Below are 18,865 nucleotides of genomic sequence, written 5' to 3'. Positions count from 1 at the left end.
ACCATCAACATCACTATCATCATCAACAACACCACCATCACGAACATCACCACCATCAACAACACTACCATCACCAACACCACCATCAACATCACTACCATCAACATCACTACCATCACCATCAACAACACCACCATTAACATCACTACCATCATCACCAACATCAACAACACTATCATTAACAACACCACCATCAACATCACTACCATCACCACCATCAACAAGACCATCATCATCAACAACACCACCATCATCAACATCATTACCATCACCAACATCACTACCATCACCAACATCACCAACATCAACATCACCAACATCATCAATATCCCAAACATCACCATCATCATCACCAAAATCAAACATTACCAACATCATCACCAGCTGCAACATCACCACCATCACCATCATCCATTGGACTTCCATGAAAATCACCACCACCCTCATCACTACCAATATCACCATCACCACCATTAACATCACCACTATCACCATCATCACTACCAACATCAACATAACCACCAAAATCAAACATTACCAACATCACCATCACCACCATCACTACCAACATCACCACCATTAACATCACCACCATCACCACCAATACCACCATCAACATACCGACCAAAATCAAACATTGCCAACATCACCATCACCACCATTAACATCACCACCATCACCAACATCACCACCATCACCAACATCACCATTGCCCGTCCCCACCGGCCTCCTCACCATAGAAGAAGTTACTTTTCCCAGAGCCATTCCGTCCGACTGGGAAAAAAGGAAAATAAAGTGATCACCATCACCGCGAACATCACCATCACACATCACCATCACCGCGAACATCACCATCACACATCACCGCTAACATCACACATCACCGCTAACATCACCATCACCATCACACATCACCATCACCGCTAACATCACCATCACACATCACCATCACCGCTAACATCACCATCACACATCACCGCTAACATCACCATCACACATCACCGCTAACATCACCATCACACATCACCATCACCGCTAACATCACCATCACACATCACCGCTAACATCACCATCACCATCACACATCACCGCTAACATCGCCATCACACATCACCGCTAACATCACCATCACCGCTAACATCACCATCACACATCACCATCACCGCTAACATCACCATCACCGCTAACATCACCGCTAACATCACCATCACCGCTAACATCACCATCACACATCACCGCTAACATCACCATCACCGCTAACATCACCGCTAACATCACCATCACCGCTAACATCACCATCACTACACACATCACAACACAAATCACCATCACCACACACATGACCGTGGCTTACATCACTGTCACCACCGTCACCGTCACCACCGTCACCACCACCACCGTCACCACCATCACCACCACCACTGTCACCACCGTCACCACCGTCACCACCACCACCACCACTCACCGATCACGTTGTGCTTAGAGCTGAAGGGGTCCACGATGGTCTGGTCTCTGTAGCTGCGGAAGCCCTGGATGATGACCTGGGAGCCAGAGAACAACGTCAGTGTGGCTCTGTGTGTGACGTGGTGTGACGTGGTGTGACGTGGTGTGACGTGGTGTGACGTGGTGTGACATGGTGTGACGTGGCTCGGTGTGACATGGTGTGACTCTCTGTGTGTGACGTGGTGTGGCTCTGTGTGTGACGTGGCTCTCTGTGTGACGTGGTGTGACTCTCTGTGTGTGACGTGGCTCGGTGTGACGTGGTGTGACGTGGCTCTCGGTGTGACGTGGTGTGACTCTCTGTGTGTGACGTGGCTCGGTGTGACGTGGTGTGACGTGGCTCTCGGTGTGACGTGGTGTGGCTCTGTGTGTGACGTGGCTCTGTGTGACGTGGTGTGACGTGGCTCTCGGTGTGACGTGGTGTGACTCTCTGTGTGTGACGTGGCTCTGTGTGACGTGGTGTGACGTGGCTCTCGGTGTGACGTGGTGTGACTCTCTGTGTGTGACGTGGCTCGGTGTGACGTGGCTCTCGGTGTGACGTGGTGTGACTCTCTGTGTGACGTGGTGTGGCTGTGTGTGACGTGGCTCTGTGTGACGTGGTGTGACTCTGTGTGTGATGTAGTGTGACTCTCTGTGTGTGACGTGGCTGTGTGACGTGGTATGACTCTGTGTGTGATGTAGTGTGACTCTCTGTGTGTGACTCTCTGTGTGTGACGTGGCTCTGTGTGACGTGGTGTGGCTCTGTGTGTGATGTAGTGTGACTCTCTGTGTGTGACGTGGCTCTGTGTGACGTGGTGTGACGTGGCTCTCTGTGTGACGTGGTGTGACTCTGTGTGTGACGTGGCTCTGTGTGACGTGGTGTGACGTGGCTCTCTGTGTGACGTGGTGTGACTCTCTGTGTGACGTGGCTCTCTGTGTGACGTGGTGTGACTCTCTGTGTGTGACGTGGCTCTGTGTGACGTGGTGTGGCTCTGTGTGTGACGTGGTGTGGCTCTGTGTGTGACGTGGCTCTGTGTGACGTGGTATGACTCTGTGTGTGACATGGTGTGACTCTCTGTGTGTGACGTGGCTGTGTGACGTGGTGTGACGTGGTGTGACGTGGCTCTGTGTGACGTGGTGTGACGTGGCTCTCTGTGTGACGTGGTGCGACTCTCTGTGTGTGATGTGGCTCGGTGTGACGTGGTGTGATGTGGGTCTCTGTGTGACGTGGTGTGACTCTGTGTGTGACGTGGCTCAGTGTGACGTGGCTCTCTGTGTGTGATGTGGCTCGGTGTGACGTGGTGTGATGTGGGTCTCTGTGTGACGTGGTGTGACTCTGTGTGTGACGTGGCTCAGTGTGACGTGGCTCTCTGTGTGACGTGGTGTGACTCTCTCTGTGTGACGTGGTGTGGCTCTCTGTGTGACGTGGTGTGGCTCTGTGTGACGTGGTGTGACTCTCTGTGTGTGACGTGGCTCTGTGTAACGTGGTGTGGCTCTCTGTGTGACGTGGTGTGGCTCTCTGTGTGGTGTGGCTGTGTGTGGTGTGACTCTGTGACTCTCTGTGTGGTGTGACTCTCTGTGTGATGTGGTGTGACTCTCTGTGTGGTGTGACTCTCTGTGTGTGGTGTGGCTCTCTCCGTGTGTGGTGTGGCATGTGTGGTGTGACTCTCTGTGTGGTGTGACTCTCTCTGTGTGACTCTCTGTGTGTGGTGTGGCTCTCTCTGTGTGTGGTGTGACTCTCTGTGTGTGGTGTGACTCTCTGTGAGTGGTGTGACTCTCTGTGTGTGGTGTGACTCTCTGTGTGTGACTCTGTGTGGTGTGGCTCTCTGTGTGAGTCAGACTATAACTCACAGCTCATTCACAACTCTTATAGATGGCATTTACAGGTTCAGTTACCTCATAACTAACACAACAAATATAACACAATTGTGAGTTACTAACTCGTAAACATTAACACAAATTACACACTTAGTGAGACTGTCTGGCTTACAACTCTTATAGATGACATTGATAGGTTTACCTCATAACTAACACAACAAATATAACACAATTGTTAGTTACCAACTCGTAAACATTAACACAAATTACACACTTAGTGAGACTGTCTGACTTACAACTCTTATAGATGACATTGATAGGTTTACCTCATAACTAACACAATAAATATAACACAATTGTTAGTTACCAACTCGTAAACATTAACACAAATTACACACTTAGTGAGACTGTCTGGCTTAGAACTCTTATAGATGACATTGATAGGTTTACCTCATAACTAACACAACAAATATAACACAATTGTGAGTTACTAACTCGTAAACATTAACACAAATTACACACTTAGTGAGACTGTCTGGCTTACAACTCTTATAGATGACATTGATAGGTTTACCTCATAACTAACACAATAAATATAACACAATTGTTAGTTACTAACTCGTAAACATTAACACAAATTACACACTTAGTGAGACTGTCTGACGTACAACTCGTATAGATGACATTGATAGGTTACCTCATAACACAACAAATTTAACACAATTGTTAGCTACTAACTCGTAAACATTAACACAAATTACACACTTAGTGAGACTGTCTGAGGTTAAACCTGACAGCGAGCTGGCGTACAACTCTTATAGATGACATTGATAGGTTTACCTCATAACTAACACAATAAATATAACACAATTGTTAGTTACTAACTCGTAAACATTAACACAAATTACACACTTAGTGAGACTGTCTGACGTACAACTCGTATAGATGACATTGATAGGTTACCTCATAACACAACAAATATAACACAATTGTTAGCTACTAACTCGTAAACATTAACACAAATTACACACTTAGTGAGACTGTCTGAGGTTAAACCTGACAGCGAGATGGCTTACAACTCTTATAGATGACATTGATAGGTTTACCTCATAACTAACACAACAAATATAACACAATTGAGTTACTAACTCGTAAACATTAACACAAATTACACACTTAGTGAGACTGTCTGGCTTACAACTCTTATAGATGACATTGATAGGTTTACCTCATAACTAACACAACAAATATAACACAATTGAGTTACTAACTCGTAAACATTAACACAAATTACACACTTAGTGAGACTGTCTGGCTTACAACTCTTATAGATGACATTGATAGGTTTACCTCATAACTAACACAATAAATATAACACAATTGTTAGTTACTAACTCGTAAACATTAACACAAATTACACACTTAGTGAGACTGTCTGGCTTACAACTCTTATAGATGACATTGATAGGTTTACCTCATAACTAACACAATAAATATAACACAATTGTTAGTTACCAACTCGTAAACATTAACACAAATTACACACTTAGTGAGACTGTCTGGCTTACAACTCTTATAGATGACATTGATAGGTTTACCTCATAACTAACACAACAAATATAACACAATTGTTAGTTACCAACTCGTAAACATTAACACAAATTACACACTTAGTGAGACTGTCTGGCTTACAACTCTTATAGATGACATTGATAGGTTTACCTCATAACTAACACAACAAATATAACACAATTGTTAGTTACCAACTCGTAAACATTAACACAAATTACACACTTAGTGAGACTGTCTGGCTTACAACTCTTATAGATGACATTGATAGGTTTACCTCATAACTAACACAACAAATATAACACAATTGTTAGTTACCAACTCGTAAACATTAACACAAATTACACACTTAGTGAGACTGTCTGGCTTACAACTCTTATAGATGACATTGATAGGTTTACCTCATAACTAACACAACAAATATAACACAATTGTTAGTTACCAACTCGTAAACATTAACACAAATTACACACTTAGTGAGACTGTCTGAGGTTAAACCTGACAGCGAGATGGCTTACAACTCTTATAGATGACATTGATAGGTTTACCTCATAACTAACACAACAAATATAACACAATTGTTAGTTACCAACTCGTAAACATTAACACAAATTACACACTTAGTGAGACTGTCTGAGGTTAAACCTGACAGCGAGCTGGCGTACAACTCTTATAGATGACATTGATAGGTTTACCTCATAACTAACACAACAAATATAACACAATTGTGAGTTACTAACTCGTAAACATTAACACAAATTACACACTTAGTGAGACTGTCTGGCGTACAACTCTTATAGATGACATTGATAGGTTTACCTCATAACTAACACAACAAATATAACACAATTGTTAGTTACTAACTCGTAAACATTAACACAAATTACACACTTAGTGAGACTGTCTGAGGTTAAACCTGACAGCGAGCTGGCTTACAACTCTTATAGATGACAATGATAGGTTTACCTCATAACTAACACAACAAATATAACACAATTGTTAGTTACTAACTCGTAAACATTAACACAAATTACACACTTAGTGAGACTGTCTGAGGTTAAACCTGACAGCGAGATGGCTTACAACTCTTATAGATGACATTGATAGGTTTACCTCATAACTAACACAACAAATATAACACAATTGTTAGTTACTAACTCGTAAACATTAACACAAATTACACACTTAGTGAGACTGTCTGAGGTTAAACCTGACAGCGAGATGGCTTACAACTCTTATAGATGACATTGATAGGTTTACCTCATAACACAACAAATATAACACAATTGTTAGTTACCAACTCGTAAACATTAACACAAATGACACACTTAGCGAGACTGTCTGAGGTAAACCTGACAGCGAGCTGGCTTACAACTCTTATAGATGACATTGATAGGTTTACCTCATAACTAACACAACAAATATAACACAATTGTTAGTTACCAACTCGTAAACATTAACACAAATTACACACTTAGTGAGACTGTCTGAGGTTAAACCTGACAGCGAGCTGGCGTACAACTCTTATAGATGACATTGATAGGTTTACCTCATAACTAACACAACAAATATAACACAATTGTGAGTTACTAACTCGTAAACATTAACACAAATTACACACTTAGTGAGACTGTCTGGCGTACAACTCTTATAGATGACATTGATAGGTTTACCTCATAACTAACACAACAAATATAACACAATTGTTAGTTACTAACTCGTAAACATTAACACAAATTACACACTTAGTGAGACTGTCTGAGGTTAAACCTGACAGCGAGCTGGCTTACAACTCTTATAGATGACAATGATAGGTTTACCTCATAACTAACACAACAAATATAACACAATTGTTAGTTACTAACTCGTAAACATTAACACAAATTACACACTTAGTGAGACTGTCTGAGGTTAAACCTGACAGCGAGATGGCTTACAACTCTTATAGATGACATTGATAGGTTTACCTCATAACTAACACAACAAATATAACACAATTGTTAGTTACTAACTCGTAAACATTAACACAAATTACACACTTAGTGAGACTGTCTGAGGTTAAACCTGACAGCGAGATGGCTTACAACTCTTATAGATGACATTGATAGGTTTACCTCATAACACAACAAATATAACACAATTGTTAGTTACCAACTCGTAAACATTAACACAAATGACACACTTAGCGAGACTGTCTGAGGTAAACCTGACAGCGAGCTGGCTTACAACTCTTATAGATGACATTGATAGGTTTACCTCATAACTAACACAACAAATATAACACAATTGTTAGTTACCAACTCGTAAACATTAACACAAATTACACACTTAGTGAGACTGTCTGGCTTACAACTCTTATAGATGACATTGATAGGTTACCTCATAACTAACACAACAAATATAACACAATTGTTAGTTACTAACTCGTAAACATTAACACAAATTACACACTTAGTGAGACTGTCTGAGGTTAAACCTGACAGCGAGATGGCTTACAACTCTTATAGATGACATTGATAGGTTTACCTCATAACTAACACAACAAATATAACACAATTGAGTTACTAACTCGTAAACATTAACACAAATTACACACTTAGTGAGACTGTCTGAGGCAAACCTGACAGCGAGCTGGCTTACAACTCTTATAGATGACAATGATAGGTTTACCTCATAACTAACACAATAAATATAACACAAAATTTAGCACAAAGCGATACTGGAATCGCATTGCCTTGTGAGGTAAATAAGCTGATACCTGTTTGATGTACATTTCGGCGGGCAATTCCTTCCCTGCCTCTCTTCGGTGTTTAATGGGTAAGTTGTTTATGTTGTTGTTGTTGTTGTTGATCTGTTGACGTTGTTTGTTTATTTGTGTTTGTGTATTATTGTAAAGTTCCCGTCGCCCGCTTTGGCGCCAAAAGCGAACGCGAACCCCCCGGGTGAAGGGGGGGGAAATGGCGGCAACGGTGATGGACGAAACCAACTCGGATACGATGGTGGGAGGGGGGGGGGGTGTTTGTCAATCGATCACAGTTACATTTTATCTTTTCAAAATAAATACGTTAAAATCACTAAAATATTCGTACTAGAGCTGTATTAGACGCCCGCTGAATTAGATAGCGTTGTGCAAGGGGAGCGGCAAAATTGAGCGTGTCGTTTTTCCGAGTTGGTCTCACCCAACGCCACCCCGCTCCGCGCTCGCGGAGCACTTGGTACGGTCTGAAAAAGGAGCAGCGCTTATCCGGTCTGTGGTTTGTAAACGCGCATAGCTTATCCAGGCTACGTGTTTAAATGTGCCGATCACGTGGTACGGCACCGACCAATCATGAGAGGTCTAGGGAATTTTAATGGGGAATCCGAAGAGCCGTAAAGCTCTTTGGTGATAGAATCAGAGTTCGGTTCTTTTATTGATCCTGGAGACGTTTCCGATGAGCTTACGAGGATCTTTGTTTTCAGACGTCCATATGGAGAGGTCAAACAAATCGCTGAATTATTTTTTAAAATTAAACAATGACCAATTAAATTTTTATTTAAAGCTTTCGTGACTGCAGGGATTCATATTCTTGGTTCTTTCGGTAAAGTCACCACGTAGAAGGGAAACAATACAATAATAAAAATATAAAACAATAAAATTATTGTAAAACAATACAATTATTATTCTTGGTTCTTTCGGTAAAGTCACCACCACGTAGAAGGGAAACAATAAAATAATAAAAATATAAAACAATAAAATTATTGTAAAACAATAAAATTATTATTCTTGGTTCTTTCGGTAAAGTCACCACCACGTAGAAGGGAAACAATACAATAATAAAAATATAAAACAATAAAATTATTGTAAAACAATAAAATTATTATTCTTGGTTCTTTCGGTAAAGTCACCACCACGTAGAAGGGAAACAATAAAATAATAAAAATATAAAACAATAAAATTCTCACGATGTTTCGACTGCAACACGAGCAATCATCAGGTGTGAAAACCACAGCAAGAAAATTTGAAAAAAGTGGCGGTTATTTTGAAAGAAAGAACCAAGAAAAATGACCAATTAACTGCTAAAATTAAACACACGTCGCCAATTGCTTATTAAATTAAACAAATGACAAATTAATTCTGAAATTAAATATATTTTTTAAACCCACGTGCTTCTGGGTGGGCGGCCATCTTGCTCAGGGGATGTGGTGTGGGTCGGCCATCTTGCTTGGGTGGGGAGGGAATGTGGTGGAAGGCGACCATCTTGCTCAGGACGGCGGCCATCTTGCTCAGGGGGAGCATCTATCTTGCTCGTGGAGGGTGCGATCATCTTGCTCGGGGTGGGGGGAGTGTGGCCATCTTGCTCAGGGTGGGTGGGCGGCTATCTTGCCCAGAGGTGGGGGGGGGGGAGTGCGGTCATCTTGCTCGGGGGGGGGCATGGGCGGCCATCTTGCTCAGGGGGCTGGAGTGCAGCCATCTTGCTCAGGGGGCGGCCATCTTGCTCAGGGTGGATGGGGTAAACGTCGGCGGCCATCTTGCTGAGGGAACGGGAGGTAGGCAGGGCGGCCATCTTGCTCAGGAGGAAAGCGCGGCCATCTTGCTAAGGGTGGGTGGGGGTGGGCGGCCATCTTGCTCAGGGGGGCGCGCGGCCATCTTCCTCAGGGGGAGGGGGGTGCGGCCATCTTGCTCAGGGTGGGTTGGGGTGGGCGGCCATCTTCGTCAGGGGGGTGGGCGGGGCGGCTACCCTCAGCCAACATGGCCGCGCACCTAAACCAGAGTCCCGACTCCTTCGTCTGAACCTCGTGGCCGCCCGTGGCCATCCCCGTGAAGCGACAACAAACAACAACAACAACTACAAACAACAACAACTACAAACAACAACAACTACAAACAACAACAACTACAAACAACAACAACAACAACTACAACAATAACAACAACTACAAACAACAACAACTACAAACAACAACAACAACAACTACAAACAACAACTACAAACAACAACAACTACAAACAACAACAACTACAAACAACAACTACAACAACTACAAACAACAACAACTACAAACAACAACAACAACTACAAACAACTACAACTACAAACAACAACAACAACTACAAACAACAACAACAACTACAAACAACAACTACAACTACAAACAACCACAACAACCACAACAACAACAACAACCACAACAACAACAACCACAACAACAACAACCACAACAACAACAATAACCACAACAACAACCACAACAACAACAACCACGTCAACAACGACAACAACAACAACAACACGCCACAGCTGTCATCATCATCATCACCATCATCATCACCACCGTCATCACCATCATCATCATCACCATCATCATCACCACCATCATCACCACCATCATCATCATCACCACCACCGTCATCACCATCATCATGATCATCACCATCATCACCACCATCATCACCATTATCATCACCATCATCATCACCACCATCATCATCACCACCGTCATCACCATCATCATGATCATCACCATCATCATCATCACCACCATCATCACCATTATCATCACCATCATCATCATCACCACCATCATCATCACCACTGTCATCACCACCACCATAATCATCATCATCAACATCATCATCATCACCATCATCATCACCACCACCATCATCATCATCACCACCATCATCATCACCACCGTCATCACCATCATCATCATCACCATCATCACCACCACCATCATCACCATCATCATTACCATCATCATCATCACCATCATCACCATCATCATCACCATTATCATCACCATTATCATCACCATCATCATCATCACCATCATCATCACCATCATCACCACCATCATCATCACCACCATCATCACCATCATCACCACCACCATCATCACCATCATCATCACCATCATCATCACCATCATCATCACCATTATCATCATCACCATCATCACCATCATCATCACCATCATCATCACCATCATCATCACCATCATCATCACCATCATCACCATCATCACCACCACCATCATCACCATTATAATCACCATCATCATCACCATCATCATCACCATCATCATCACCATTATCATCACCATTATCATCACCATCATCATCACCACCACCATCATCACCATTATCATCACCATCATCATCACCACCACCATCATCACCATTATCATCACCATCACCATCATCACCATCATCATCACCTGGCCTACCCTGTGGCCTATCCCTGGCCTACCCCTGGTGAAAGTTGTCTACAACAACTTATTAATAAACCGGCACATGCCCTTACGTGAATATCTGCCTCTGTATCGTCATTAAGTACACAACACATTCATAGCAGCAGCAGCAGTCAAATAACTCAATCATCTAAACGTATATTTATTCAGGCTCAAAGAGACCCACACAGACCCATACAGACTCATAGGGACCCATACATACCCACAGAGACCCACACAGACCCATAGAGACTCATAGGTACCCATACTCATAGAGACCCATACTCATAGAGACTCATAGAGACCCACAGAGACCCATACTCATGGAGACCCATACTCATAGAGACCCACAGAGACTCATAGGGACCCATACATACCCACAGAGACCCATAGAGACCCATAGAGACGCATGGAGACCCACAGAGACCCATACTCAGAGACCCACAGAGACTCATAGAGACCGATACTCATAGAGACCCACAGAGACTCATAGAGACCCACAGAGACTCATATAGACCCACAGATACCCATACTCATGGAGATCCATACTCATAGAGACCCATACTCATAGAGACCCACAGAGACTCATAGAGACCCACAGAGGCCCATACTCATAGAGACCCATACTCATAGAGACCCACAGAGACTCATAGAGACCCATACTCATAGAGACCCACACAAACTCATAGAGACCCACACAGACTCATAGAGACCCACAGATACCCACACTCATAGAGACCCACAGAGACTCATGGAGACCCATACTCATAGAGACCCACAGAGACCCATACTCATAGAGACCCACACTCATAGAGACCCACAGAGACCCATACTCATAGAGACCCATAGAGACTCATAGAGACCCATAGATACCCATACTCATAGAGACCCATACTCATAGAGACACATAGAGACTCATAGAGACCCACAGATACCCATACTCATAGAGACCCATACTCATAGAGACCCACAGAGACCCATAGAGACCCATACTCATAGAAACCCACAGAGACTCATAGAGACTCACACTCATAGAGACCCACACTCTTAGAGACCCACACTCATAGAGACCCACAGAGACCCATACTCATGGAGACCCACAGAAACTCATGGAGACCCATACTCATAGAGACCCACAGAGACTCATAGAGACCCACCCTCATAGAGACCCACAGAGACCCACACTCAAAGAGACCCACCCTCATAGAGACCCATACTCATAGAGACCCACACTCATAGAGACCCACAGAGACCCACACTCATAGAGACTCACACTCACAGAGACCCACACTCATAGAGACTCACACTCATAGAGACCCACACTTATAGAGACCCACAGAGACCCACACTCATAGAGACTCACACTCACAGAGACTCACACTCATAGAGACCCACACTCACAGAGACCCACACTCATAGAGACCCACACTCACAGAGACCCACACTCATAGAGACCCACACTCATAGAGACTCACACTCACAGAGACTCACACTCATAGAGACCCACACTCATAGAGACCCACAGAGACCCACACTCATAGAGACCCACACTCACAGAGACCCACACTCATAGAGACCCACACTCATAGAGACTCACACTCACAGAGACTCACACTCATAGAGACCCACACTCACAGAGACCCACACTCATAGAGACCCACACTCATAGAGACCCACACTCATAGAGACCCACAGAGACCCACACTCATAGAGACCCACACTCATAGAGACCCACACTCATAGAGACCCACACTCATAGAGACCCACACTCATAGAGACCCACACTCACAGAGACCCACACTCACAGAGACCCACACTCATAGAGACCCACACTCATAGAGACCCATACTCATAGAGACCCACACTCATAGAGACCCACACTCATAGAGACCCACACTCATAGAGAGCCACACTCATAGAGACCCACAGAGACCCACACTCATAGAGACCCACAGAGACCCACACTCATAGAGACTCACACTCATAGAGACCCACACTCATAGAGACCCACACTCATAGAGACCCACAGAGACCCACACTCATAGAGACCCACACTCATAGAGACCCATACTCATAGAGACCCACACTCAAAGAGACCCACACTCATAGTATCTCTATGATTATCTATGTATCTATATGGGTCTCTATTTGTCTCTGTGGGTCTCTATGTATCTCCATGAGTCTATGTGGGTCTATGTGGGTCTCTATGAGTCTCTGTACGTCTCTATGGGTCTCTGAGTCTCTATGTATCTCTGAGTATATGTGGGTCTCTGTGGGTCTCTGTGGGTCTCCATGGGTCTCTAAGTCTCTTTATGTGTCTGTGTCTCTATGGGTCTCTGTGTCTCTATGGGTCTCTGTGTGTCTCTATTAGTCTCTATGGGTCTCTATGGGTCTCTATGGGTCTCTGTGTGTCTCTATGGGTCTCTATGAGTCTCTATGGGTCTCTATGGGTCTCTGTGGGTCTCTGTGTGTCTCTATGAGTCTCTATGGGTCTCTATGGGTCTCTGTGTATCTCTATGGATCTCTGTGTCTCTATGGGTCTCTATGAGTTGTTATGGGTCTCTATGTGTCTCTATGGGTCTCTGTGTGTCTCTATGGGTCTCTATGGGTCTCTATGAGTCTCTGTGGGTCTCTATGGGTCTCTATGGGTCTCTATGGGTCTTAATGGGTCTCTATGAGTCTCTATGAGTCTCTATGGGTCTCTGTGGGTCTCTGTGGGTCTCTATGAGTCTCTATGGGTCTCTATGGGTCTCTATGGGTCTCTGTGTCTCTCTGTGTGTCTCTGTGTCTCTACGAGTCTCTGTGTGTCTCTGTGTGTCTCTATGAGTCTCTATGGGTGTCTCTGTGTGTCTCTATGGGTCTCTATGGGTCTCTATGAGTCTGTCTCTATGAGTCTGTCTCTATGGGTCTCTATGGGTGTCTCTGTGTGTCTCTATGGGTCTCTATGGGTCTCTACGAGTCTCTGTGTGTCTCTATGAGTCTCTATGGGTCCCTATGGGTGTCTCTGTGTGTCTCTATGGGTCTCTATGGGTCTCTATGAGTCTGTGTCTCTATGGGTGTCTATGGGTCTCTATTGGTGTCTATGGGTATCTATGGGTCTGTATGAGTCTCTATGTGTCTCTATGAGTCTCTATGAGTCTCTGTGTGTCTCTGGGTGTCTCTATGAATCTCTGTGTGTCTCTATGAGTCTCTGTGTCTCTGTGTGTCTCTATGGGTCTCTCTGTGTCTCTATGGGTCTCTACGGGTCTCTATGCGTCTCTATGGGTATCTATGGGTATCTACGTGTCTCTGTGTCTCTATGGGTCTCTATGTGTCTCTATGAGTCTCTGTGGGTCTCTATGTGTCTCTATGGGTCTCTATGAGTCTCTATGTGTCTCTATGAGTCTCTACGGGTCTATAACAGTCTCTATGGGTCTCTACGAGTCTGTGTGTGTCTCTATGAGTCTCTACGGGTCTCTATGAGTCTCTACGGGTCTCTATGAGTCTCTGTGAGTCTCTATGGGTCTCTGTTGAGCGACAGATGAAGCTCACGGGCTGGTCGGCTGTGGGTCTCTGTAGGTCTCTATGGGTCTCTATGGGCCTCTATGGGTCTCTGTAGGTCTCTGTAGGGCTCTATGAGTCTCTATGGGTCTCTATGGGTCTCTATGGGTCTCTGTAGGTCTCTGTAGGGCTCTATGAGTCTCTATGGGTCTCTGTGTGTCTCTATGAGTCTCTGTAGGTCTCTATGAGTCTCTATGGGTCTCTATGGGTCTCTATGGGTCTCTATGAGTCTCTGTTGAGCGACAGAGGAAGCTCACGGGCTGGTCGGCTGTGGGTCTCTGTAGGTCTCTGTAGGTCTCTATGAGTCTCTATGGGTCTCTGTATGTCTCTATGAGTCTCTATGGGTCTCTATGGGTCTCTATGGGTCTCTGTAGGTCTCTGTAGGGCTCTATGAGTCTCTATGGGTCTCTATGGGTCTCTATGGGTCTCTGTAGGTCTCTGTAGGGCTCTATGAGTCTCTATGGGTCTCTGTGTGTCTCTATGAGTCTCTGTAGGTCTCTATGAGTCTCTATGGGTCTCTGTGTGTCTCTATGAGTCTCTATGGGTCTCTATGGGTCTCTATGAGTCTCTGTTGAACGACAGATGAAGCTCACGGGCTGGTCGGCTGTGGGTCTCTGTAGGTCTCTGTAGGTCTCTATGGGTTTCTGTAGGTCTCTATCAGTCTCTATGTGTCTCTATGGGTCTCTGTGTGTCTCTATGGGTCTCTGTAGGTCTCTGTAGGTCTCTATGGGTCTCTATGAGTCTCTGTTGAGCGACAGATGAAGCTCACGGGCTGGTCGGCTGTGGGTCTCTGTAGGTCTCTGTGGGTCTCTACGTGTCTCTATGGGTCTCTATGGGTCTCTGTGTGTCTCTATGAGTCTCTGTAGGTCTCTATGAGTCTCTATGGGTCCCTATGGGTCTCTATGGGTCTCTATGAGTCTCTGTTGAGCGACAGATGAAGCTCACGGGCTGGTCGGCTGTGGGTCTCTGTAGGTCTCTGTGTGTCTCTACGTGTCTCTATGGGTCTCTATGGGTCTCTGTGTGTCTCTATGAGTCTCTGTAGGTCTCTATGAGTCTCTATGGGTCTCTATGGGTCTCTATGGGTCTCTATGAGTCTCTGTAGGTCTCTATGGGTCTCTATGGGTCTCTGTGTGTCTCTATGAGTCTCTGTAGGTCTCTATGAGTCTCTATGGGTCTCTATGGGTCTCTATGGGTCTCTATGAGTCTCTGATGAGTGACAGATGAAGCTCACGGGCTGGTCGGCTGTGGGTCTCTGTAGGTCTCTGTGTCTCTACGTGTCTCTATGGGTCTCTATGGGTCTCTGTGTGTCTCTATGAGTCTCTGTAGGTCTCTATGAGTCTCTACGTGTCTCTATGGGTCTCTATGTGTCTCTGTAGGTCTCTATGAGTCTCTGTAAGTCTCTATGGGTCTCTATGGGTCTCTATGGGTCTCTATGAGTCTCTGTTGAGCGACAGATGAAGCTCACGGGCTGGTCGGCTGTGGGTCTCTGTAGGTCTCTGTTGGTCTCTATGGGTCTCTGTAGGTCTCTATGAGTCTCTATGGGTCTCTGTAGGGCTCTATGAGTCTCTATGGGTCTCTATGGGTCTCTATGGGTCTCTATGGGTCTCTGTAGGTCTCTATGAGTCTCTATGGGTCTCTCTGTGTCTCTATGAGTCTCTGTAGGTCTCTATGAGTCTCTATGGGTCTCTATGGGTCTCTGTGTGTCTCTATGAGTCTCTGTAGGTCTCTGTAGGGCTCTATGAGTCTCTATGTGTCTCTATGGGTCTCTATGGGTCTCTGTAGGTCTCTATGAGTCTCTATGGGTCTCTGTGTGTCTCTATGAGTCTCTGTAGGTCTCTATGAGTCTCTATGGGTCTCTATGGGTCTCTGTGTGTCTCTATGAGTCTCTGTAGGTCTCTGTAGGGCTCTATGAGTCTCTATGTGTCTCTATGGGTCTCTATGGGTCTCTGTAGGTCTCTATGAGTCTCTATGGGTCTCTGTGTGTCTCTATGAGTCTCTGTAGGTCTCTATGAGTCTCTATGGGTCTCTATGGGTCTCTATGAGTCTCTGTTGAGCGACAGATGAAGCTCACGGGCTGGTCGGCTGTGGGTCTCTGTAGGTCTCTGTAGGTCTCTATGGGTCTCTATGGGTCTCTGTGTGTCTCTATGAGTCTCTGTAGGTCTCTATGAGTCTCTATGAGTCTCTATGGGTCTCTATGGGTCTCTATGAGTCTCTGTTGAGCGACAGATGAAGCTCACGGGCTGGTCGGCTGTGTCCCTGCTTGACTCAGCACTGCCTCATTGCCAATACTGAGAGAGACACTCAACACACAAGCCGGATGCAATGCAGGTGAGTGGGTGGGTAGGTGGGTGGGTATGTGGGTGGGTAGGTGGGTGGGTAGGTGGGTGGGTGGGGGGTGGGTGGGGGGTGGGTAGGTGGGTGGGGGGTGGGTAGGTGAGTGGGTGGGTACGTGGGTGGGTAGGCGAGCGGGTGAGTAGGTGGGAGGGTGGGGGTGGGTAGGTGAGTGGGTGGGTAGGTGAGTGGGTGGGTAGGTGGGTGGGTATGTGGGTGGGTGGGTAGGTGGGTGGGGGGTGGGTAGGTGAGTGGGTGGGTAGGTGAGTGGGTGGGTAGGTTGGTAGGTAGGTGGGTGGGGGGTGGGCAGGTGAGTGGGTGGGTAGGTGGGTGAGTGGGTATGTGGGTGGGTGGGTAGGTGGGTGGGGGGTGGGTAGGTGAGTGGGTGGGTAGGTGAGTGGGTGGGTAGGTGGGTGGGTGGGTAGGTGGGTAGGGGGTGGGCAGGTGAGTGGGTGGGCAGGTGAGTGGGTGGGTAGGTGGGTGGGGGTGGGTAGGTGGGTGGGTTGGTAGGTGAGCAGGTGGGTAGGTGAGTGGGTGGGTGGGGGGTGGGTAGGTGAGTGGGTGGGTAGGTGGGTGGGTGAGTGGGGGGTGTGTGGGTAGGTGAGTGGGTGGTAGGTGGGTGGATGTGTGAGTGGGTGGGTGTGTGAGTGGGTGGGTATGTGAGTGGGTGGGTGAGTGGGAGGTGGGTGGGTGGATGAGTGAGTGGATGAGTGAGTGGGTGAGTGACTTGGTGAGTGAGTGGGTAAGTGGGTAAGTGGGTGACTTAGTGAGTGAGTGGGTGGGTGAGTGGGTTAGTGAGTGGGTCAGTGGGTGGGTGAGTGGGTGAGTAGGTGGGTGAGTGGTTGAGTGGGTGGGTGAGTGACTTGGTGAGTGAGTGACTTGGTGAGTGAGTGACTTGGTGAGTGATTTGGTGAGTGAGTGACTTGGTGAGTGAGTGAGTGAGTAGGTGAGTGAGTGACATGGTGAGTGACATGGTGAGTGACTTGGTGAGTGAGTGACTTGGTGAGTGAGTGACTTGGTGAGTGAGTGGGTGAGTGGCTTAGTGAGTGGGTGGGTAGGTGAGTGAGTGAGTGACTTGGTGAGTGAGTGGGTGAGTAGGTGAGTGAGTGACATGGTGAGTGAGTGAGTAGGTGAGTGAGTGACTTGGTGAGTGAGTGAGTAGGTGAGTGAGTGAGTGACTTGGTGAGTGAGTGACTTGGTGAGTGAGTGAGTAGATGAGTGAGTGAGTGGGTGAGTGAGTGAGTGATTTGGTGAGTGAGTGACTTGGTGAGTGAGTGAGTGACTTGGTGAGTGACTTGGTGAGTGACTTGGTGAGTGAGTGACTTGGTGAGTGACTTGGTTAGTGACTTGGTGAGTGGGTGACTTGGTGAGTGACTTGGTGAGTGAGTGACTTGGTGAGTGACTTGGTGAGTGAGTGGGTGACTTGGTGAGTGACTTGGTGAGTGACTTGGTGAGTGACTTGGTGAGTGAGTGACTTGGTGAGTGAGTGAGTAGGTGAGTGAGTGAGTGACTTGGTGAGTGAGTGACTTGGTGAGTGAGTGAGTAGATGAGTGAGTGAGTGGGTGAGTGAGTGAGTGATTTGGTGAGTGAGTGACTTGGTGAGTGAGTGAGTGACTTGGTGAGTGACTTGGTGAGTGACTTGGTGAGTGAGTGACTTGGTGAGTGACTTGGTTAGTGACTTGGTGAGTGGGTGACTTGGTGAGTGAGTGAGTGACTTGGTGAGTGACTTGGTGAGTGACTTGGTGAGTGAGTGACTTGGTGAGTGACTTGGTTAGTGACTTGGTGAGTGGGTGACTTGGTGAGTGACTTGGTGAGTGAGTGACTTGGTGAGTGACTTGGTGAGTGAGTGGGTGACTTGGTGAGTGACTTGGTGAGTGACTTGGTGAGTGACTTGGTGAGTGAGTGACTTGGTGAGTGA

At 46.0% G+C, this 18,865-nt stretch overlaps 1 protein-coding gene across 1 annotated transcript in view; it reads right to left on the bottom strand.

Annotated features, from left to right (window-relative positions):
• Positions 1-7,855, bottom strand: part of SMC3 (structural maintenance of chromosomes 3) — a 124,844-nt gene extending 116,989 nt beyond the window's left edge. The window contains 3 exon segments of the mRNA XM_076057531.1: positions 736-774; positions 1,466-1,541; positions 7,625-7,855. Coding sequence (XP_075913646.1) covers positions 736-774; positions 1,466-1,541; positions 7,625-7,639 — 130 coding nt within the window. The 5' untranslated portion in view covers positions 7,640-7,855.
• Positions 7,856-18,865: the final 11,010 nt, after the last annotated feature.

Source organism: Petromyzon marinus, chromosome 83 (assembly GCF_048934315.1).
Source record: "Petromyzon marinus isolate PM22_M1 ecotype Great Lakes invasive population chromosome 83, UKy_Petmar_22M1.pri1.0, whole genome shotgun sequence".
Lineage (NCBI taxonomy): Eukaryota > Metazoa > Chordata > Hyperoartia > Petromyzontiformes > Petromyzontidae > Petromyzon > Petromyzon marinus.
This window is presented reverse-complemented; position numbering and strand designations above follow the sequence as displayed.